Raw genomic sequence first — 23,164 nt, 5'->3', positions numbered from 1 at the left:
GCTATTTGAATACAAAGGATTATTCTTCTGTTTGTTATTGCTATGGGAAACATAACAAATAATTGCTCTTTATTTCACTTACAGTCAGTTAGGCTTTCTTTGTCCGGCAACAAAACAGAAGTCATGCCTACGGCCATCTCTGAATGGCGTCAGACCTGAAAGAGTCCTTTTGTTTTAATTCTGAGAGGCCTTTAGAAACCGTGCCTTGCTGCCATGCCTGCACCAAGGCAGGCGAGCATTCATTGTATTTTACAGGTAGAGAAAACCAAAACAAAGTATTAAATAACACTGCTAAGGCCACAGATGGTATCACTATTGGAGCACTGGTAGGTACTAGACTTCACGCTCCTGATACTCTGATAGTATGACAATTCATTAAGGGACTGAAACAAAATAAAACATTGCTAGTGGCAGAGCTCCAGTACTGCACAACAGTGTATCAGCACTCTGTAAATTAGTCCTGCCACAGAGTAACACAGCAACTTGGCAAGTAGGAAAGTTGAGGCACAGAAAAGGCAAATTCCTTGTCCAGCTTACCAGCAGGTCAGCAGTGGAAGGGGAAGCAGGACCAGCTCGCCCATATGCCAGCCCTGACAGCAGTCAAAAAAAGAGACATTAAAAGGGAAGGGGCCCTCTGACACTCTGTTGTTATTTTATTATTATTATTTTATTGTATAATCAGGAACAAAATCTGTGATGTTCCAGAACTTGAACTGGACATCTTTGGCAAAGAGACATTGGAGAACTTTGCAGGAAAGGCAGGATGGATTTCTATAGGACTTGCTAAAAAAGTTATTGAGGCTTTTGTGAGAGGATAATCAGAGTTATTCCAGAGCTAGAACCTATCCATGTGACAAGCAACAGGAATCACTGCCCTGAAGGCCTGCTTCAGGTTATGCATTTGTTCTCCTCAAATCAAGAGAAATTAAAAGAAAAAAATAAAGAGGAGAGAGTTTAAGTCCCATGAGTATTCCAAAGGGGGTAAAAAGAACTCAGCATGGATGATAACTTGGATTTTAATGAATGCCATATAGCACTGTGCAACCGCAGCACATTTCACTTAATTCCCTGTATAAAATATTTATGAAAATATTGAAGTTGATAGCTGGGTAGTTGTTTAGTCTGAAAATGCTTTCATGCCTTCCCCTCTTTTTCCCCCCTCATGGTAATAAAGATTTCAAAACCGTTCAACAGACAGAAAACACAAAGTATTGCCCTAGCCAGATAATGATGTGTGGAGCTTCATTTAGAATCTCCCACTCTTTATCTAATGCCAAAAGATACTAAGTTTCCCAAGGAAAGCTGGTGGATTCATTACAATGACTGCAAACTCTGATATGGAAGCTACAGGACCTCCAGAAGGAAGGTCAATTAAAAGCAGTACATTGTAAGTAATCCTACTCAGGCAGGAACGAAGGTTTTATTTGGATGGTGTTGGGTTTGTGTTTGTTTTTTTGTTTTGTTTTGTTTCCTGACAAACTGTGGCACTCATTACTTTGTGGAAAAGTATGCAGAGGAGCACGTTATTCTAACACCTTATTTTGTAGTTAATAGGGGTCATTGAAGGGGTAATGGGGGTGTCCAGCATCTCTTGGTACTAGCTTCCCATTCACCTGTGAAGTAAACAGACAGATGCACGTCAGAAAGATATAGATCCATTCTTACTCTTTTTCAAATTCTGCATGGTTTCAACTTGTAAATCTTCATATCCCAAACATCTGGGAGCATCTTCCTGAGTTTAATCAAGAGCTGTTCCCTCCACCCCTAAGTCCTCTTAGCGCTTCTTGAGAGATATTTTTTTTTTGTAGCCTAAAGCAAGAGTCTTTCTTCCAGCTACTTAGGTTTTTAAGAACTGAATTAAAAATAGTTAAGCCTCTTGCCTTGTAGCCATTCCTGAATAAATGTTGCAACATGCACACTTCAAAACACTTTGTAGAAGTAAGTGCTTTTGCCCATCTTTTCATGACAGAGTTGTTGGGCTGCCAATTTTACAGATGAATATAATGAATTAAGTGTAAGAATTTGTTCAGGGCCATACACTGAAGCATTTACAGCGTCACTGAAATGAGAAGTGCTATGAAGGAGTTAAGAACACAGTTCTTGTTTAAGAACACTTCCATGGCCAACCAGTTTCTCCCGCTGTAAAATGGGAGTACTGAAACTAAGGTTCATTGACAATGAAACAAAGGCTCCTGATGGCCCAAAAGCAAATGTAGCCAGGCAGAAGTCTCAGTTCCTATGTCCCACCTCTACACATTCACATGCATAAATTGCATTCCTAGATGCATCAAGACCACTGCAACACCCCCATTTACTAGGAGCTGGGGTAAAACCTTGTTCTGCAACCTGTCATGTTTGAGAAAATTCAGATGCAGCATCAGCAAGAAGATAAACTTCCCCTGGTGACAAAGTAGCATCACTCAGCTAAAACTTTTACTCAGTCATTAGGTGCTTAATATAAGTCATGTTAAACAAATTATTGGTTTTTATGCATTTAAGATTTTGTATTATTGTGATGTTAGATATCACTCGAAATGTTATGGAGGCAGAGGGAATCAAAGGTGCTTTGAAACCAAGTATCCAAAGTATCCACTAGCAAGTCTCTCTATTAGCTTTCAGAATAAATCATGCATTTAAAAGCAACAACTGGAACCCCTCGTTTGCAATGAGAACTAGGGTAGAGTGCAAATAGTCACTGGGGGGCACTATAGAGCAGAAAACGAAGATGTGAAGGTTTAGTATTCAGTGCTCAGATTAAAATAAAAGCTGAAATGAAGCTGTCATCTGAAGGTGATCCCTAAAACAGTGGACAAAACTGTAACAGTATGTTCACATTTCCTCATAGTTTCCTGAAAGCCAACAACTGCAAGTTCCCAGAATTCACATTTCTCACCACCACCACCACCACCCCATTTCTTTCCCCTGAATATTTTCCCTACCAAAAAAAAAAAACAAACAGTTCCTCAGGTAAGCATTCTTGTTAGCAACATGTCAAAACAGCAGCTGCCAGAAGCAATGCTGCATATAGCTGCTTCCAGTCTACCCCAGGAATCCAAAGGAGGAAGGGGGACAAATCAGCAGTGAACACATTGATAGTTAGCTACTGTTGATCTGCAAAAGGAGAGATCATGTGTACAACACCACCAGTCCTGTCCTGGCTTGCTAGTCATTCAAGTTTTGCTGAAGTATACTCTTTAAATAATTATAATTCCAAAAGTTTGAATTTCAGGCTGGTACAGTTGAACAATTTCCAGCCTCTATCCAGATAATGATCTGTTAAAAAGCATCTTAAACTGTCGATATGCAATAGCTTCCCCTTGGACTTAGAGCAAAATAACAACGTGGAGAAGAGTGGCACAACTGTAAGGTAAAGCAAGGAAAAACTGTCTCGCCAGTTATGATAGGAGTGCTGCCACATCACACTTTGAAATCCAGACACTATAAATTAGATTCATAGAGAAGATAGGCATGAAAGGTTAGACAGGAATTTTAATTTACAGATGATGAAAATTCTTTCTGATAAGCCCAGAAGGGACGGGCAGGAGACAAAAGGTTCCACTAGAGATATTACAGCTACAGTCACATTTTAATTCTCCTCATCTTGCTTCTTCCTGCCTTATTATCTGACAATATGGCAATACCTTTGAAGCCCAGCTGCATCACATTCACACCTTTTTCTAGTTGGATAGGCTAGTGCTTTGAACTGTATTTCGTTTCTTCTTTGTGAGTCATTGATCAGAACACATCTCCCAGGTATCAAAAGCGCATGAATTATCCCTGGATAGTCCAAGCCAGGCTACATTCTAAATGTATTTTGCAGCTTCACTACCAAAACAACTTTGTTTGCAGCACCAAGTAGCAAAACACTTGAAACACAGTCAGCAGCAGGTGTGTTTGTCACTACCACCTTCACATGCAAGAGCAGCTAAACTGGCAGTTTGGAATACAGACTCCTGATGCATAAGCAAAGAGATAATTTTGATTGCAGGGATGTGGGGGGTTATATTTACACACACACTGAAGCAACCCTACAGTTAAAAGCATGGCCTTGAAGCTTTCACAAGACTGGGAACAGTGAAAGCTGTAACAAGTATCTACCTACCCCTGATACAAGACAATCATTCCCACAGGGTCACAATTCCTCTTTTCAAATTGTTAGATCACTGATCTGTTCTCAAGCACTCAAGAAACCTCAACAACAAATCGTGGAAAAATGCTTTCTCCAAAGAATTCTTAACCAGTAACACTGGATAATGAAGAATTTAAAGGCAAACTGCTGGGAAGGCAAGTTCCAAATTTGCAGAGACCCACTGTATCCACACTCTATACTGTATGATAGAGAAGGGACAAATCACTTCAAATTAATTCTGCTACAGTTGCAATATTTTGGTCAGTGACCACAGAGAACATCAACAACTCTGTCCTACAGAGAGAAGCAGGACAATAGATACATAAGGAATGAGGAACACTACAACAAGAGGAGGCAATAAGGCTTTTTTTTTTTCCTTTCAGTGAGGAGAAAGGAATGAGAGTAGGTTCTTTAATAAAAGGAAAGAAAAAGCCTAAAACAAAAAGAAAAATAATACAACCTCAGTCAAAACCCTTACACTGGAGGAAAGTTGTTACAACAGATGCTGAAAGAAAACATCCAGCGGAGCAAAGTGGACAAATTCCCTCATATGGCTGCTGTGACAGAAGCAGAGAGCCAACAGCACCTTGAGTTTTCTGTGAACTTAGAGCAGATGGGGATAGGTGGAATAAGGAGAACTTCTGGAAGAGTGGTACGAACCTTAGCCTGCTTGTACTTGAGAGGAACAGATCAGCATGAGTTTGATGAAGTTGGAAGCAAGAAGGGACTCTGACTAAAGGCTCCTGGACAGGTCCGTAATGAGGACCCATGAGAATCAACAAAGAAGAAAAGGTTTCAAAAAGCTACCTGTATCCAACTTTTGAAAAATTCTTTCAGCTTAGACACCCTGAGAAGTTGTAATGCTCTTACTCGTAAGTAGTTCTGACAGGGACAGCATGAGAAAACGAAAACCACAGAAACCCCAAGATGTGGTCACATTCACATGATCAAAACTATTAGAAATATGAGAAATTTACCGTAAGCATTGGCACAATGTAACGCCAGTTTTTGTTCAGGCTTCCAATGTGGCTCATCTCCTCTTCTGTGAGACTGAAATCAAACACCTAGGAACAAAAGCATATTTTTTTCATATTTAATTCTGTTGAATTCTGCCTCTTGGCTTTATTTCCTTTATAAGTCAAACATCTCTTGGAGATGTCTTCAAAAAAAGTAAATCTAATGTGCCATATTAGAATTGCAAGATCCTAGTGTTCAAACCCAAATAAAAACAAATATATTGCTAGTTGTAGCATTTTACACATCTTTGGAATCTTCAATTTTGGTAAGTCCCAGCTTCAAACAGAAGGAATTTCCATACAACTCTGAACAATGGAAATTAGGCATCTGTAAAAATCTTGCAACAGCATTAGTTTGTCTTCTGTTTATAAATATGAAGTTGCAATTTAATCAATTTTACAGAAAACAGTGACACAAAGGCTTAAAGCCTGAAGTGTTCATACAATTGCCAATTCTAAGCCTTCACTGATACTGCATAGCACTCTTCAACAAAGATAAAAACCAGCAGGACTGTTCCTCCAAGTGCTGCCTCTTGAAACAATATTCTCTTGCCATGTAGAGCTAAACCATGAGTAACTGCACTGTTCACTGGATTTTTTTATTTTTTGTAAATTTCTATTTTTTTATTTTTTGTAAATTTATTTTTTTGTAATTTCTAGCAGCATACATCAGACTTTGGTTTAACAGAAGTTACAGTTGCAAAAACAAGTCCTTATGTAAAAACAAGCACCTAACCAACCAATCTGTATGATGAAGGGCTGAAAAAAGATCACAGGGGGTGACTCAGAGACTCAAAATTATTTCAAGTCAGTTTTCAAATAATTTCTGAAGTTAACTGCCTTTACTTTAGGGCAGGTGCAAATCACACTAACCCTTCAGCAACATTAGAATGGCAGTTTGCTGCAGAAATAGTAACCAGGCCTCACTTACAGGACAAAACAATAGGAGAGTAATCATTCTTGCCTGAATCTGTTGTTCATAAATAAGAATCATTAAATATCATCAAAAGACTCACTTGTTCAATAAAATTTCTCATAAATTTCAGTAAAGATTTTTCATTTAAACTTCTATAAAGGACATTTTTTCCCTTTTGGTAACCAGACTGTCCATATGTACACGTGCACATGCACATAGTTGCTAGAAACTCTTGTTTTCCAAAAAACTTCACCTTCCTTCCTGAGCGCATGCATACATTGACAAGGAAGTATGAACCAAGTGCCTCAGATCCTTGTAGTAGGACAGTATATTGCTCACATGAAAGGGCATTGCTGAAACTCCTGTCCTCCATCTAAACTTACCTGAAGATTCTGCAGAATGCGAGCGGGAGTGACGCTCTTGGGAATGGTAACCACTTTACGCTGCACTTGCCATCTGTTGAAGGGGAAGATAAAAGTTTACTGTGCAGGCAGCCCAAGAATCCCCACTGATGTGGGGATAAAGCACACACCCCAAGTAGATCCCTTCAAGCTTGCTTGTTTTGCTTTATTTAAGGCCAGGTCCCAAATGCCACCCCCCCTCAATTGTTCTGTACCTGAGGATGATCTGCGCGGGTGACTTGCTGTATTTTTCTGCCAGTTTTTTGATCCCAGGTTCCTCTAGAAGCACAGGCTCATCTGGGTGTTTCCACATGCGATCTGGAGAACCCAGGGGACTGTAGGCAGTAACAACCAGTCCTTTTTTCTGGCAGTGAGCTATCAGCTCATTCTGAGCTAGGTACGGATGACATTCTACCTATTAGAATGACCCACAATGAATGGCCAGAGAAAAAATTATTAAGCACAAAACTCTAAACAAACAGGAGATCAAAAGCATAATAATAATAAAGGCAGAATCAAGCATATCACAAGAGGTCATCCCAGCTTTTGGAAAACCTTATGAAGCTACATATAAATGAAAAACTGGCAGGTAGGCTGAAATTACAGAAAACAGATTGCTTAAGTTTAGAGTGCTGGATTTTCTTCATGTGTCCAACAAATCATCCAACAAGCAAGGAAGCTCTTAATAGGAAGGATTTAAGTTAGTCCCTCTTGGTATCTTTTTTTTTGTTTTGCAAACTAACTTGTTCTTCTCAGGGAAGACAAACTCTCTTACAGAGAAGCATTCACTAGGTGTAAGGGGCCACAAAACATGGATATATGATTTCCCACTGAATTCATCTGTCTGGAAAGACACCCTCTGTGTACCTAGTCCCACAGACAGGGCTATACTTCTCTCTGTACATGAGAAGCTGCACTCCTTGTGCTTAACACGTAGCATAGGTTTGCACATTCTTCACTCCCATGGACAAACAGGAAGAGCATTCCTCCTCTCCTTTATTCATCTTACCTGGAGCACAGCTGGTTTGACAGTAGCCACACTTAATATATCATCAATCTGACGACTGTTGAAGTTTGACAGCCCAATGGCTTTTGCAAGACCTTTTTCTACAAGCTTCTCCATAGCCTTCCAGGTATCCTTGTAATCAGTGTAATCATACCGCATTGTGCCATCGGGATTCTTCGGGAAGAGATTGTCCCCTCGTCTACAGTATCAAAGTCAAAGTGTAAGTATATATGCCACATGATTTTTATTATATTAATTCTTCACTAAAAGAAACTTTATTCAAATAGTTCTTAAAAGCTTATGCACAGTTTGGAAGCTAGAGAACAAATTTCTCTGTTGAATCCTATAGTGAAGACTTAGCCTACAATAAGTTATCTTACACACAGTCTTTCTTATGTAAACTCGTTATACAGTGCTTGGAGCTTACTTGCCTACAGGGCTATACCTACCTATAACATGCTACTTCCCTACGGCAGCTCCCTAGAACTGATCACCCATTGTACATACAACAACAGCACTTTGATCCTAGCAAAACTGTTAGTTGATTTAGAGAGCAGCAACTCAGAAGGCAGCTTTGGTTTTTCAGTTTGTTTCTGAGGGAGGACTGGTATTCTATTTGGAGCTTTTACCAATGGGACCCTGTTTTAAGAGCTATCTAGCAGGCACTGCATTCAAAGTAGTCTGGTTTTCCCACTCTTTGAATTCTTTAGCAGAGTCAGCACTGGGTGCAAGCAGAGATTCTCAGAGAAGTCTAAACATGTACATGTTGCTTGTAGGTTGGGTGTGTTTCCAGTTAGTCATACCAACCCATTTAAAAATAAAATACAAACAAAGAAACCAACCAAAACCACACACAGGAAGAACCTGGTTATGTCAGGTGACACCACCACACTACCCAAGGGCTACGAGCAGTCTCTGAGCAGTCGACACTTGGAGGGGTTCCAGTGATCTCACTGGAAGAGCGCTGCTTTGTAACCACTGCAGGACACGGCTAACCCAGATCTCTGAGACTGACACTGCTCTAACTACGCAGTAAGTGCTGTGCAAGATAACAGCAGCTGGGGACATGGCTCTTGTGCGCATCATTTTTGGTTCTAGATCTATCAATAACTTTGAAAATGTTACGAGTGAGCTCCCCACTCTGAAAAGCAGCCTCACGTGTCGAGAGCAGAAAATTAAACTCTCACTTAATATACAAGACTTAGGGTCACTGTGATTTTCATCTGGAAATCTATTATAATTTCCATTTAAATAACATCCTTATGGTTAGCTTCCCAAAACACCGCAGGCTCTGTAGGTAATCAGGCACTAAAACAGTTAAAGTAGAGCTGAAAGAACACTAAGAGTGAATTGTTCCCAGTGAGAAAGCATGGTGATTGTAACATCAGTCTTGTCAATGTTTTCCACAACAAGGGGCAGTTTAAATAACATTAATAATAACTAAATATACATCACTGTTTGTGTTCCATGTTATTATCAAAGCAATGTTTAAATGTTGTGTTTCCCCCCCACCCCAACCAACTGAAAAGCAAATCTATTTCAAAACAGGGGGAATTTTTAACAGAACTTCTTCCTAGAACTGGTCCTAGCTGAAAACACTTCCTCATTCTGTTTCGCTGAGGGACAGATAGAATTTGACTGTCCTTCATATCAGTGTTGTATGCTTTGCAAAACTCTGTTCATGTGACTAGAATGGGAAAAGTGTTAGGTTGGTAGACCAGGCTGAAACCCCTCTGCATCTGACGGAGTTTCCCCTGTTTAGTGAAGAGTCCATGCAAACCGCTGGTCGGGAGATTTGTTTTTCCTTTTCTTTTTGCTGATTGCTTAAGCAGGGAAAAGAACTGCATCCACAGTTACAATAAACTAAGTAACTACTTCTGATAGGGCTGTAGGATAAATAAAGCTAGCATTTAACTGGAGAACCTTCTCTTCCCATATTTCCTCAAATCTTAGAATTACTGCAACTGAAGTGTCATGAGGTCACTGTCATTTCCTTTTCATACAGACACCGATGTAATAGTGTATGTGCTTGACCACTCCAGCACCTTATAACTATTAGTGAAAAGTGTTACCTTTTTACGAAGCACTTTATTTTCATTTTACAGATCAGTAAAACTCAGGCACAAAGTAACATCAGGATTTCCTCAAGATTACCAAGTACTTCTATGGCAGAACCAAGAATAGCAGCACGTTTTCCCAGTGCTGAGGTGAATGGACTAAGCTACATTTAAGCTTCAGATGCATGTTAAACTTGACAAAGATTTCACCTCATAGCAAGACAAGTTTTCAGCTAGTATAAGATGACAAGCCTCAGTAGTGAAACTCACTCAATAAAGCTTGTTTACTTTCTCCCAGTCAGACTACTTTCAGTTACCTAACTTTGGCACCCATGCCAAATTGTCGTGCATTTTGTGATCCTAATTTCATTACCAAGTTGTTTTCACTATTAAAAAAAAAAATCAGCAGCTACTTAAGGATTTTAAATTAAGACCTAATACCCATTTTTGCAGCTTCATGACTTGTAAATAATAACAGCAATTATCCCTTTTCTATTTTTATAATTGCTGTACAGTACCAGAAATTGTCTCCTCCAGTGTTTCAAGACCTGCTACAAATCTAAATAACTTCTGAGCCAATTCAAAAAAGAATTAAATGGGAACATCTGTGTCTGTGAACGTATCCATCAAATACAAACGAAGGTACAGGTTACAAGTAGAGAAGTGCCTACAGCACAGTCTGTAGGACCACGCTATAAATCACCCTTAAAAATATCTTGCAGACAGTTTACACAGGAAGAAATCCACAGCTCACAAAGAAGCTCCTCAGGACACGGCACCAGCCACTTACGTAAAACCAGGGTTTCTGCATTCTGTGCCCTTTCCATATAGGACTTACTCAAAGGCATGAGGCCAGTGCATGAGGTACAGGTCCAAGTAATCCAGTTTCAAATCTCCAAGTGTTTTCCTTAGTGCTGGCTCTACATCTTCTGGGTGGTGCTTGGTGTTCCACAGCTTTGATGTTACAAACAGGTCCTCCCTTTTAATAACCTTTAAGAAAGGAAAGAGAGCACTATTTACTGGACCAAGCTCAGAAAGAGAACTGCAGCAATTCCCCAGCTAGCTTTAAAACAAGGAAAATTCAAGTTTTAGAAAAAAAGTTAACACATGGAGCCTACAAATTAAACCTTACAATAATGTGCTGGATGGAGAACTGCAAGAGAAATACACACTTACATTGACCCATCCTAAAGTACACCAAAAACTTAGCAATTCACTAGAAGCTTTGGGGAAAAAAAAAAAAAAAAAAAAAAAACACTTTTCCAAACTCTAATGCCAGGCTTAAAGCCACTGCTAAGTGTAATACAGCCAAATAAATTATTATTATTGCGTTCATTCATATGTAAATTTTGCAATTTCTGTCAAGGTACAACCAGCTAACTTACTATACTCATCACATGTTATAAACTAAGAATGTTTCTCATAGAAAGAATGCAGGAAAATAAACCAAAGAAGCTGCACCAAACCTCTGCACTTGAATTTCTAAGTTCTGGGAGGAATGTATTAAGAATTGAGCACCATGTATTGGAAGGGTAAGGCCCAGAAATTAAACAAATATAAATGTAGGTATTTAGGAACTATAAAATGTATAAGAGATCATATGTGGCATGCTGAAGCACAGAACAGCATCAGGAGGCAATTCTCATCAACCTATGCAGTACTAAATTTCATTCAAGTCTACAAGCCTGGAATGATTAATTTCTCCAGCCATTCAGTTACTTGTGTTTCACATATTAGCTGTTGTGTTCAAAGAGAAAAATGTTCTAAAAAAATCTTGTTTTAAGTTAGTTAGCCAACACAAGCTGAATAAAAATAGTCCTATGCTTCCCCATATTAGTTGCCAGTAGGTAAGCAGTGCGAAGGAATCCCTGGGGCGAACTGAAAACAGCCTCTCTTGAGCTAATCACATCACAAAGAGATTGCCCTACAGCAAAGGGGAGGAGAGCAGAAAAGCAGGAACATGTGATCTTTCTTTCCAGGGGCTCTGAGGCCATGCACGTAATTCTTCTGGCCCCTTGGGCCAACAAGAACAAGGGAATGAATTTAAGATTACACCTGAGGTCATCCACAGGAATGTCTGTTACATTACATTAAGGTCATGAACTGTCAGTGCAAACCCTACAGCCACAGTTACCAAACCTTCAAACTCAATCACTGTTTAAAAAAATAGTATATATTTATTCACTCACTCATATATCTGATCTATCACTGAAAAAAAATACAGTTGCTGAATTTGCTGTGGGTACCCAACACTGCATACCATTCTAGACTTGCAAACTTTTCCTATAAATCATGGAATATATTTTCCATTATAACTAGCAACTCTGTCAACCTCTAACTTTTTAAGACCCAAACTGGGATATTGGCTGGAGGGTGTTTAAGAAGGAATTCAGAAAAAGCATTTTCTGTAGCTTCCACACAACTGTTCCAGACAATCTTTTCTCCTCCTGACAGTCAGGACGGTTCCAGAGGAGAAAAAGCCATCTTTCATGCCTGGTCCTGATTAGTAACAAGCAGCTGGGATAGACAGAAAAAAAAATCACATATGTTAATTTACAGCCCACTTTCAGGTCACAGTTGTAAATTCTGCTGCAAGATACAGTTAGCATGGCAGTTCTTGTAGTTTTACCTTGTTGGGTCCAACGCTTTCCTGGAAAGCCTCACCGATCTCAGCTTCGTTGCTGTAAGCTGCTGCACAATCAACGTGGCGATAACCCACACTTAGGGCGTATTTCACTGCTTCTTTCACCTGTAGTCAGAAACAGGTTACACAGTGAAATCAGTGGAAAGAGACAACTGAAAAAGTTGCTATGTGCTTAATGAGGAACACTGCCAAAGTACAGACTTAGATAGGGTCAGGATACCCAAGAAGAGTAGAAAACAGTCCTCCATTGCACAGCCTTCAAGAGCAAAGAGCTAAGCACTAGCAGACACCCTAAGAGTAACATGAAAACAGACCATGCACACAGGCCAAGTATGCAAGAACTCACTAGACAGAATAGAAATTTGTTTTTAACTACAGTTGCTGTGTTTTTCTTAAATATAAGATGAGCTGTAAGAAATAAATCATGGTTTAGGAATACAAATGTAGTGGAACTGTCCAATCAATCAGTGTTAGCCAAGCCTGGAAGATACAATATCTCCCCCAGTAAAAGAAAAGCCAAGTTGTCACACTTGCCAGAGTTCACCTTTGGTTCAAGTGTTCACGTTACATTTTTATGATAAGGATACTTTATGGAACATTTTTCCTTCACGTCTCATTCTCCCTGATTGCACAACAGCAGCGATATAGTGACAAGAAAGTCACTCTACTGGTGATTATTAACCCACAGCCTGCTGGGGATCTCCTGATGATGCTCACAATTTCACGTTTTGTGTCCCACCTTTCTGACAAAGAAGGTACTGCCAACAGCAAACATCCCTCGCTCCGTATTGTTACACAAGCCAGAATGGCTGGGAACCAAGGCACTATACTTTGCATCTGTTTCTGCTTTTGAAAGCTTTAATGAAGCACAAGCACAGCACATATAGGCACATGGTGGCATTAGACATGGCGCAAGTCTAGAAACCAATGAGGGGAAACACAGAATGGTGTCTCTTCCAGGATCCAAGGCTTTTGAATAAAGATTTAACATAACTGATTGTATAGGAACAAAGAAATTAGCAGACTTCAGCATCACCACCTTCCATTAGATGGTTGGGCATCAAGTAAAATCCATTTTAACTTCCAGTGGTCAGAGAGCACACAGTCTCTGTCCATCTCTTAAATGCTACAGTAAGAGCACATCTCTGTACAATGATTTCTATACATTGCTCTTCACTGACTTGTCTCGTGAGACCTCGGGAGATTAAGTTACTCCCTGTCTGAGGTTTGATGCAATAAGGCCCTAATCTATTTGGAGATTACATCTCTCTTGTTCAGAGATTAAAAACATGTCAACAAAGGCTAGAGAGTGATTGATTTCTTTCAACTTAAGTACCAGCATTTTCAAAATTAAAGCTGACAAAATAATTAACAACAATTAAAGACATGCACAGTCTTGCTTTCAGATGCGACAGAAAAAGAGGGAATCAAACGTGAAAGAGACGTCTTCTGCTGCTGAATTTCATTTGTTTCTCCTGACAAGAACTGCAGTAAAAGCAGACACAGAATATTCTGACTGCATTCTTTGGCATTTTGAAAGGAAAACTGGAACTCAGACCAGTTTCCCTTAGCCAGAATGACAAAGCACTTCTATTACAACAGTGAAATAAGGTCTTCCTTTCAACAGCAGGATGGTATTTACAATCCTCATTTCACTTTGAGGAAAGACATTCCTCAGAAGGTCGCTACGAAGTCAAGGTCATAGTGATTTTGAAATCACTTGAGACATTAAACATTTTTAAGGCTGAATATCCACTCTCCAAAAAGGTGGCAGCTGAGGAGCAGAAGCACGTTCTCCTTTCTTTTTAAAGCATAGCAGAAGAAAGGAAAGCAAGCATAGTGTTTGTCTGAGCTAATCTCCCATTTCCTCTAACAGGATTTTTTTTTTTTTAATCCAAAAGCACAAAAATTGCCATAAAATGGAAGTAAGCACCACTTACAGAAAAATAGGGATAAGGATACTCCAATGCTTTAATACCTTTATGTGCAAAGCCTTTTTAGAAGTCTAACCAAGATGCAAGGCCCTGATACCACTTCCTATTCCGCATAGACGTGAAATTCAAAAACCCTTTGAAAAGGGTTTTTATACATTTAGTCATCAGCACACCTTTCCTGGGTTTGGCTGGGACAGAGTTAATTTTCTTCATAGTGGCTGGTACGTGCTGTTTTTGAATTTAGGAGAAAAATAATGCTGATACCACACCAATGTTTCAGTCGTTGCAGGGCAGTACTTGCACAGAGCCAAGGCCTTCCCAGCTTCTCACACCACCCTGCCAGCAAGGGGCTGGGGGTCCCCAAGGAGCTGGGAGGGGACACAGCCGGGACAGCTGGCCCAGGCTGGCCAGGGGGATGTCCCATACCCTGTGTGCCATGTGGAACAGTAAAAATGGGAGGGTTGCTGGGGATGGGGGCAACTTCTGCTGGGTATCAGTCAGCTGGTGGTGAGTAATCGTGCATATATATACACACATAGATGTACATACATACACAAAACAATTATTATTATTAGTTTAGCAGGAAAGAAAAGGAAGGGAAAATAATGTTTTTATCTCAAACCAGGAATTTTACCTTTTTTTTCCCCCTGATTTTCTTCCCCATCCCACTGGGTGGGGTGAGTGAGCAAACAGCTGTGTGGTGCTGAGCTGCCTGCTGCATTAACTTAGATGCTTCCATCTTTTGCCACAACTTATCTTTACCAGAACTTGCATCATTGTTGCTGCTGTCTCATCAATGCATGTTTTTTTTTTTGAAATAGTTTGCCCCAAAACAGGTAGCGTTGCAGCTGAAGCCTTACTCTCCATTATAGCAAAGTCCTAGGAACTACACTCACATTTACATATTCTAACAAGGATTTTTGCCTGCCCCCTCCCTCCCCTTTTTTTCCCCTTTTAAGATTCTTCAATATGCCCATCACAAGGTGAAAAATTAAAAGGCTATCTTTGTACTTCCAAGCAACACAGAGTCCAAGTGACTAGGGAGCCTCTTCTGCATGGTACCAAGCCATTATGAACAGGCTTTCAAAGTAAAAAATAATTTTAAAAAAAATCACAGATAAAGAAACATCTGCTTTCCTACATCATCATTCTAACAGTGCCAGTCAATAACACCTGGAAAGAAATGAAGGCTGGAGATGACAGCTTTGACAACTTGACAACCTCCCTTACATCCTGAGAGCATCACAGTTAAGCAGTCCAGGTACACTTGCTGATGGGAAGCAGGAAAAAAAAAAAAAAAAGACCATCAGGCCACATGATATTCATCTGCAGTATGAGCAGAACACGTGTTGCTGTATCACAGCTTCTATATGATGCACAAAAATAGTTCGCTGTAGAGGAAGGAACTCAGACCACCATATAAACGGTAACTTACAGTTAGTGTTTCTAAAACAACGAGCTTTGCCTCCTATCCTTCAGACATTTAATTCAAGTTCTTCCCTTAATGTATGCCAGTAATAGTGAATTTTTGTTCACATTGTCAGACAATCTAGAGAATCCTGGCTAAGTTTTCATGACTTAGTCTGTTCCATATCTGCATCCCTATCACAAGGCACCCAGTCTGATTGTTTTTCTGAGGCACACGTTTCCTCTTCCACCCTTCCTGAACGTTCACACAGAAATACAGCTTCCCTCAGCCCCATGTCTCTTCCCCAAAGAACCAGCCTCTGCCACAACAGTTTTGATTGTTCATCTGATGGGGATCAATCATCCAGTTTGAAAGCATGAAGCATGGCCCACTTGAGAGAAAATAACAAAGCATTAAAGGATCACAGCTCCAGTACTAAAAGCCCATGCTACTGATACTCTTGATGCTCTTGTCCGAATGGACTTTTGTCTTTGAACCCATTCATGCTACCAGCTCATGAGCTTCTGTACTGTATTCACTTCCTCTCAATAGCCCTCCATCATGTTCCTATGGTAACATGTAAACCAGATTTCTTTTCTGGCATCTGATCATGTAAGGCAGAAAACATCATGTTATTCTAAATTACCTTCCAACGTGGGCTCAGATTCAGTATTTTTTTCTCTATCCTTACCTCCCATGAAACTAGAGCTGCAGTGGCACCTTTGTACTGGCCTGCTGAGAGCTGGCTACAAGTCAAAGGCCTGTTCAGGATCGGAAATAATAATGGCAATAATAAAGAAATTATTCAGAGTAAGGTCAAGAATGAAGAACAGCTTGGCAACAATAACTACAACTTGCTAAGTATTTACCTGACATAATTCAAAAGCAATCCACTTCTACTTTGCTTCTAATGTAGCCCTTGTACGAAAGGGCTTCTGATAAATAGCCTGTATTTGGGAAGCAGCTACATTAAATATGGTAAATGATTATTATTCCACTTGTCTAGGGCTTTAGCCCCTGGCTTTTAATTCATCATTAGTTATTCTCCCTGAACTACGTTATGCTCTTTTAAGGGTAAATTATTTGGATGCTCTGCCCAATTGCTACTATGCCTCTGAATCTGATAAATCGCTGTTAAAAAATGCAAAAGATGCAAACAATTTTGAAGAGTGATAAATATTAATTCATTTATTCCACAGGAATAGCAGCAATTTCTGTAATTCTGGCTGTTTTTCAAGATGATGTCTTCAAAACACTCAAGGAACATTGTCTTTAAAGAAAGTGTTCCACTGAGATTCACTTCTGTGGGACCCCACCTGGACCTGAAGTAACAGATCCATGCTGGGTTCAGGTGCTGGAAGTGCTGCTTATTATGGAAAAATCCATCTGAAATAGGTTTCCAGGTTACCAAATTGCACTTTCCTCAGGATGGTTAGTGCACAGAATAAACAACGCATTGATATTTTGTTTGTTCATTCCAAGCATTTTAGTACAACGTCCATTAAACTGCCTTGGGTCTGCAGAAATCCATTCATCACGTTCCTGCATATTAATAAACCTAATTCAGCAGGCAGATGATGTTTCAAGTGACATAGCCGAACATTCACCCTTGTCCTCAGTTACGAGGTTGACTGAGCTCTCTCACCAGCTTAGCTTCCACATTAGTATAGCTTCTGTTCCCAACACACCTACTGTCCTGACAAGGAAGCCTAACAAGAAAATAACAATGAATAGATTTTATTTGAATAGCTTATTTCCCACCTTTTCTTCCATCTGATGAGAAAGAACGGGGTCATCTCAAGAAAGGTTTTTTAAACTTTCCCTCTCAGTCACAAGCACAATTTCATCTGACTTACTCCCATAACTATCATGAAGCTAACACCAGAATAGCAACAAGATATACACTTACTGACATGCAGCAGTATGCAAAGTCCAAAAGGCATTAAAACAAGAATACCAATTAAGAATTCCACCAAAAAGAGGACACTCCTGCTGGACACTGCATATACCTGCTGCGAAAGGCAATCTCTGCCCTCAGGAATTTATCTTTTAACTAAACAAAAGGGAAAGGAAAAGATAGACAAGGGGGAAAGTATTACAATAGGTGGCACAGTCCACAGCATGCAAATATTGCCACAGTCTGTAGTAAAATGCAGAATTATTTCCTAGTCTGGCATTTGTCAATGCATTACATTTAGAATCAGAGCAAATCTCCAATGACACATTAGGCATTCCAGTCTAAAAGCAAGGTAACTCAAACAAGTTCTTAGTTTCTCTGCTAAACATAGACCAACCAGAGGAACAGGACTTATTACAACAACTAGAGCTCTTGCCTCCCAAAATAATCCTTTCATCCAAGTCATCAGCTCAAGACAGAGGGATGCCTGGTCAGACTGGCAGCCTGAGGATTACCCAGTGGAAGAGTCATGTGCAAAATAATAACACCATTTTCACTGTCTGAGCTCTTCACCTCACTAATTGGTCTCTTTATGGATTCCTCTCCCAGAGCACCATTGCCTGAGGCCTGGGTTAAAGAGTCTTAGGTGATCTGCTGCTGCTGCTGCTTTTGTCTTAAGCCTCAGTCATGCTTCTGTGGACCGAAGACCAAATCCATGCAAGTGGATCCAGCCAAGTCTTAGATCCAGGATCTTCAGAAAAGGCTTACAAAATGCAAATACTAGGCAAGAGCACAGAAGACTGGCGGATAGTTTGTTCCTTACTTACCTGGCCAGGTTCACTTTTCCAGGTTCCCAGTCCTATGAGAGGCATCTTCTGCCCAGTGCAGAGTGTAACGAAGTCACATGCTGCAGACATTTTTGCCTGAAAAAGAGCACAGAATTTCTGCAACACTTCAGTAGATTGGAGGGGGAATACATTTTTTTCTATGCAAAAATAGATAAATAAAACCATAAAGGTAATGACAATACTTTTGTTGCTACACTGGAATAAAGCTGAAGCAAGGTCTTTGCAACTTTTAGTGGTATGAAGCAGATTTATAGCTTTACAGTTATAGAAGAGACTAGAAAAAGGAGCTGTTTTTCTTTCTCTTCCTTCTTATTCTCTTTTCCTTCACAATGCACAGGTTTAAGTTTTTTCAGACTTGAGAAGCACATAAAGAAGCAGCCTCCAATAACATACAATTAACACAGCAGCTCAGGTGAAAACTTTTTTTTTTTTTTAAACCTCCTTCAAATCAGCTGTAAGCATTGATGAAATTGAAAGAAGCAAGTCCTTCAGACTTCTGCACTAACTCTTCCTCTTTTACCAACTTCCTACTAGCTGGCTTAGGAACCAATGCTCTAGTTATTGCTGCAGGTGGGGACAGAACAAAAGCCCAGCAGGATCTTCCATTACTTGTTGCTGGCTTTATAGCTGCTGCAAACAGTAGTCTGCTAACAGCGATAAAGGAAGGTTTGCCAAAAAAAAAAAAAAAAAAAAAGTTTTACAATGTGTCCCGACATCCTCACAATCTATCTTCCTGGTCAAACTGTTAAAAACAAACCACTTTCAGGACGAGCTCCAAAGCCAGCTAGCTGATTTCAGCAAAAGATGAGGAAGTTACTTCCCAAGCTCAGCTGTGTCCAAACTCATGAGTTATTTTTAAAAAGAAAGAAAAAACACACACAGAAACAAGAGTGGAAGCATGCAATGTTGGTTAAATGGCTGAATATGTAGGAGGAATGTGTATTTTCAAAGTAGAGCCTTCAGACAGCGTACTGTCCCAAAACAGTTCTGCTTTCTTCACAACATTATTATTTTCCTCCTATAAACAGGTGCCTCCTGATAGATGTGCTCACACAGAAAGTTTATATTTTCAATTTCTCACGCCGTATTTTTGTAGATTTACAGCAGACAGCACACTTGTTTTACATAGAGACATTAACACAGCAGTTGGAGTGATCCTGACCAGGCCATTACACACCAACGAGCTAGAGGTCCCCAAAACAGTTAACCTGAGTCCAGGCTGATGCTGTGCTGCACTTCACATACTGCGTGGCCTTCAGGCCTGCGATGTGCACATTGCATGGCTGCAGGATAAGCTCAGCAACTAATTGACTAGAGCAGTGAGCATGCAGGCACCTCCCACTTGGTACCTGTGATTAGGCCACCTGCATGTCCTTGCTTTTATCTAAAAGAGCAGCAAGTTCTCATGTGAGCATCCTCACTGTTTGGCAGTAGAAGTGATGAACACAGTTGTTTTCCTGTAAGAGAGTCCAATAATAGCTCAAGTGACCAAAATGGGGTAACCCTTTCTAACAGGCCGGGTCTACAGAGCACACCAGGTGTGCACCAGAGCTCTGTTTGATGCTGTACAACTTAGGGTCCACAGCATGTGAAGGGATGTGTGATTACCTACAGTATTCTCTTTCTTTATAGGGCTAACTGTAATAAATAACATTTGAGATGATGTTCTATAGACTGAGTGTCTTTCTTGCTGGGATTGCAGCAGTCCAGCACCTTCCAGTACAAAACAGCAGTTATAAATCATTCTGGATTTACACTGTGATACACTAAGTCCGCATGTTGGTGCTGAAGGCAGTCTTCATTGAACTGAACTGTGGGTGTACATCCCTTTTGGGGTAGGGTGCTCAGAAAGTCAGAATATGATCCTGACAACAGCACACTCTTCTGAGGTTTGCATAGCAATTTTCTTGTCAGCTACATGCAAGTGAGTGCAATTTACCTGGACTAAGCCGTCCAAATAAAGGTATCTTCTTACATCATGAGGTGCAACTAAAGAACTAGGGCTTTTTCATTCACACTGGCCTACAACACCAACCAGCCGCATGCTTCACACAGCCATGTTACACAATAATCTTAACGCGACACTTCGGTCCAGAAGACAAGGTACACGCCATTTAATCGATAACTAGTGTTTGGTAAGAAGTACCTTAGTTTGTATAATCCTGTTGTATATTAACGTCGCAGCGAGCAGAACGACAGACTCCGTTGGAATGGAAACACGAGAATTAGGGACGCTGGAAGAAAACACCAATACTTTCCACTCAGATTCTTCCCTTAAGGATGAGATGTAAGAAAACTGGTGTCCACTGGCTGCTAGTTTGCTCATTCAAAAGCAGCAAGGCTTTCTTTGGAAGGGCAAAACCAAAAATTAACATCAAAGCAATGTAATCCCCGACAAGTAAGATGCAGCTTTGAGTTCACAATGCCCACCCTCCTACCGCCACGCTCACAGGAAGAGCAGAGCTCGGGGTAACAGAGGCAGCGTTAGCAGCCTGCCTGGGAGGGATGCATTGGCGCTCACAGAAGCACCCACACACACCACACCTGTCCACCAAGCCACAGCCCATCCTCAACCCACAGCAACGAGCCGTGCACCCGTAAAACGCGCATTAAATTAACGCGTGCGGGCATATCGAAGCCGGGGCAGGGGCAGGGGCAGGGGCAGCGGCAGCTCCTGCCCACAGCTCTGCACTCACCACACGCCGCCAGCCGCTGCTTCTCGCCCCGGTTGCTGCTTCCCTCGATGTTTCCGCTTCCGGAGGCGGGCAACGGGCCCTGGTGTCCCCGTCCCGTGGCCGGTTCCCCGTGGGAAGGGCTCGGGGTCAGCGCCGCTCCTCACGGCCCCGGCGGGCCCGCGGAGCGCTGAGGGGGCCGGCGCAGGGGGCGGGCGAGGAAATGGCGGGCCCGCCTCACGGCTGCTGGGCCTCCGCGCTCGTGTCGGGGGTTTTTCGCGGAAAGCTGCGTTCCTGCGGGAAGGGAGACGGCGTTTTCTCTGCTTTATTCGTAGCCCTAAATAGCAGGAATCCAGGGAATGCGCAGTTAGGCTTGTTGAGCCTTAGCTTTTGTGCCAAAAGGTGTGTGGAGAAGTGGTGGCTCCTGAGGAGACCGGGTCTCTGCTGGTGCAGGTGTGCAGGAATGCGCCTCCTCACTGGCTGTACAATAAAAACCAAGGCTGTACAATAAAATCAAAAGTGCCATTAAAGCAGTGAATTCGACACAGGAATTACCCCTGGGTGCACCCAGCCGGGCACCGCTTTTGGAGGTAACAAAACTGTGCCCGTGACTGAGACAAACACTCAAGGCTGGTGGGATCGTGTACCTTGTCTTAAACTAAAGAAAGCTATAACCAGCTTTGTCTTTAATTCCAGGCCTCCATTTCTGCCATTTATAAACTATAAAGTATAAATACAAATATATTTTTTATGTGTGTCAGCAATTAGGCAAAATACATATCTGACAAGGCTTTGAAGAGCCTCCTGTTTATATTTCCAGAAAGATCATCCTACCACAGACTCTTTCATTGCTGTTCTGATTTCAGCTGCTCAGGAGGTTTACAGGCACAAAGGTTAATTAATCTCTTGGGCGTTCACATGACCAGATTTTTCTGTGGTGCAGCCTGTTCTGACAAAACGCAGAAACATGGAAAGAGAGTGCATGAAAAAGACAAGGCAATAAAAATGACAGGAAATACAAACTTGTGAAGAGGAAAGAATAAAGGAGAAGGAAAAGCTGCTGGGTTTGGTTTATTTTTTGGAGCCCTTGCCAATCAAAAATCCCTTTGGAAACCAGCAATCTTAATGAAATAGAAAATGCCTGATTTATATTAATGTCACATATGAAAACTTAAACCTCAGCTTCCAATGATGTAATGGGGAGTAAAAGGGAAAAGGTAAGGAAGAGTGAAATATTTTGTCATCAAAAAGTAGTGATTATCCAGACATACAGTAATGAAGTTTCTTCATAAAAAGGTGTGTAAGAAGGAAGAGGTTATGCAGGACATTTTGACCTAGAAATATAGTCTTCACTTGAGCAAAGCAATGAAAACCAAATATGTGCCCTGTATATTTAAATGATATGTAATTGTTTTCATTAAAACTACTGTGCACCAGCTGCTTATGCATAAATGCCCCAGGGCCTGGGAACATCTCAGTTGCTGACTTTTGAGTTGTCTTTTTGCATATGTTATATTACAATGTCCCCACGTGGTCAGGACTTTACTCTTACTATGTCCCTGACGGCAACGTGTGTATACAGTGAGTTCAGTATGTTCGGGATTCAGCTGGCTTTCTGCATGTGCAGAGATCAGCTCTACAGAACATACACGATGATGTCCTAATGTGCTGGCTTTAGAGGGCATTCAGGGATTTTCTCTGCTGCAGAACCGACATTTATCTGCCTGGGGGGCATGCCCAGGGCAGCCACCACCCAAGCCCAGTTCCCACTGCTGTTCTGGCTAGATTCATCTTACTCCAGAAGTCCTGTATACACTTATATAAAAAACTCAAATTCTGCCCCAACAAATAGATGGAAACTCAGACATGGTTGTGTCCTGAAATAGGACCAATGTCTTTATTTTTACAGTTCTTGGCACACCAAGGTCCAATTGCTAACCAAGATATCTGGGAGATACTGTGATCAAAAAGATAGATGTAATGTCTGTTGCAGTTATTGATTTGGAAATCTTTGGGTAGTTTCAGCGCTCCAACACTGCAGGGCCAGTCATCTCTGCTTTGCTGATGTACAGACTACTTATTGTGGCCATAGCTATATGGATGTGCACAAAGCGACTCCTGATGCTCTGTGCTAATCAGGTACGGGTTGATCCCGTCTGGCAGCTATTTTAGCAGAGCACAACATCAGGGCTAATCCAGAGCAGAGCATGGAGAAACAAGGTGTCCTTCCAGCACC

General features: G+C 41.0%; 1 protein-coding gene across 7 annotated transcripts; it reads right to left on the bottom strand.

Moving 5' to 3' along the window:
* Nucleotides 1–1,445: 1,445 nt before the first annotated feature.
* AKR1A1 (aldo-keto reductase family 1 member A1) lies at nt 1,446–21,171 on the bottom strand. Of its 7 annotated transcripts, none has more exons than XM_035332729.1 (11): nt 20,953–21,171; nt 20,403–20,490; nt 19,606–19,713; nt 18,236–18,331; nt 12,155–12,274; nt 10,364–10,515; nt 7,472–7,667; nt 6,678–6,877; nt 6,445–6,517; nt 5,107–5,193; nt 1,446–1,613 (listed from the first exon to the last, which is right to left on the bottom strand). In XM_035332729.1, exons 4-11 carry the CDS (start codon nt 18,323–18,325, stop codon nt 1,548–1,550), a joined length of 984 nt encoding a protein of 327 aa, XP_035188620.1. In that variant the 5' UTR covers nt 18,326–18,331; nt 19,606–19,713; nt 20,403–20,490; nt 20,953–21,171; the 3' UTR covers nt 1,446–1,547. The 7 variants fall into 7 exon arrangements, with proteins under 7 accessions (XP_035188620.1, XP_035188621.1, XP_035188619.1 ...); XM_035332730.1 differs by having other exon boundaries at nt 19,641–19,713; XM_035332728.1 differs by lacking the exon at nt 19,606–19,713 and having other exon boundaries at nt 20,953–21,169.
* Nucleotides 21,172–23,164: the final 1,993 nt, after the last annotated feature.

Source organism: Oxyura jamaicensis, chromosome 8, assembly GCF_011077185.1.
Source record: "Oxyura jamaicensis isolate SHBP4307 breed ruddy duck chromosome 8, BPBGC_Ojam_1.0, whole genome shotgun sequence".
NCBI lineage: Eukaryota > Metazoa > Chordata > Aves > Anseriformes > Anatidae > Oxyura > Oxyura jamaicensis.
The sequence above is the reverse complement of the archived record's forward strand: the minus strand, read 5'-3'. Positions and strand labels throughout refer to the sequence as shown.

Excerpts from the sequence above, each read along its gene's own strand:
- AKR1A1 (XM_035332726.1), bottom strand. Across the intron at positions 10,516-12,154 it reads AAAGCGTTGGACCCAACAAG|GTTATTAAAAGGGAGGACCT; the intron begins GTAAAACTACAA and ends CCTTTCTTAAAG. Across the intron at positions 6,878-7,471 it reads TCAAACCAGCTGTGCTCCAG|GTAGAATGTCATCCGTACCT; the intron begins GTAAGATGAATA and ends TCATTCTAATAG.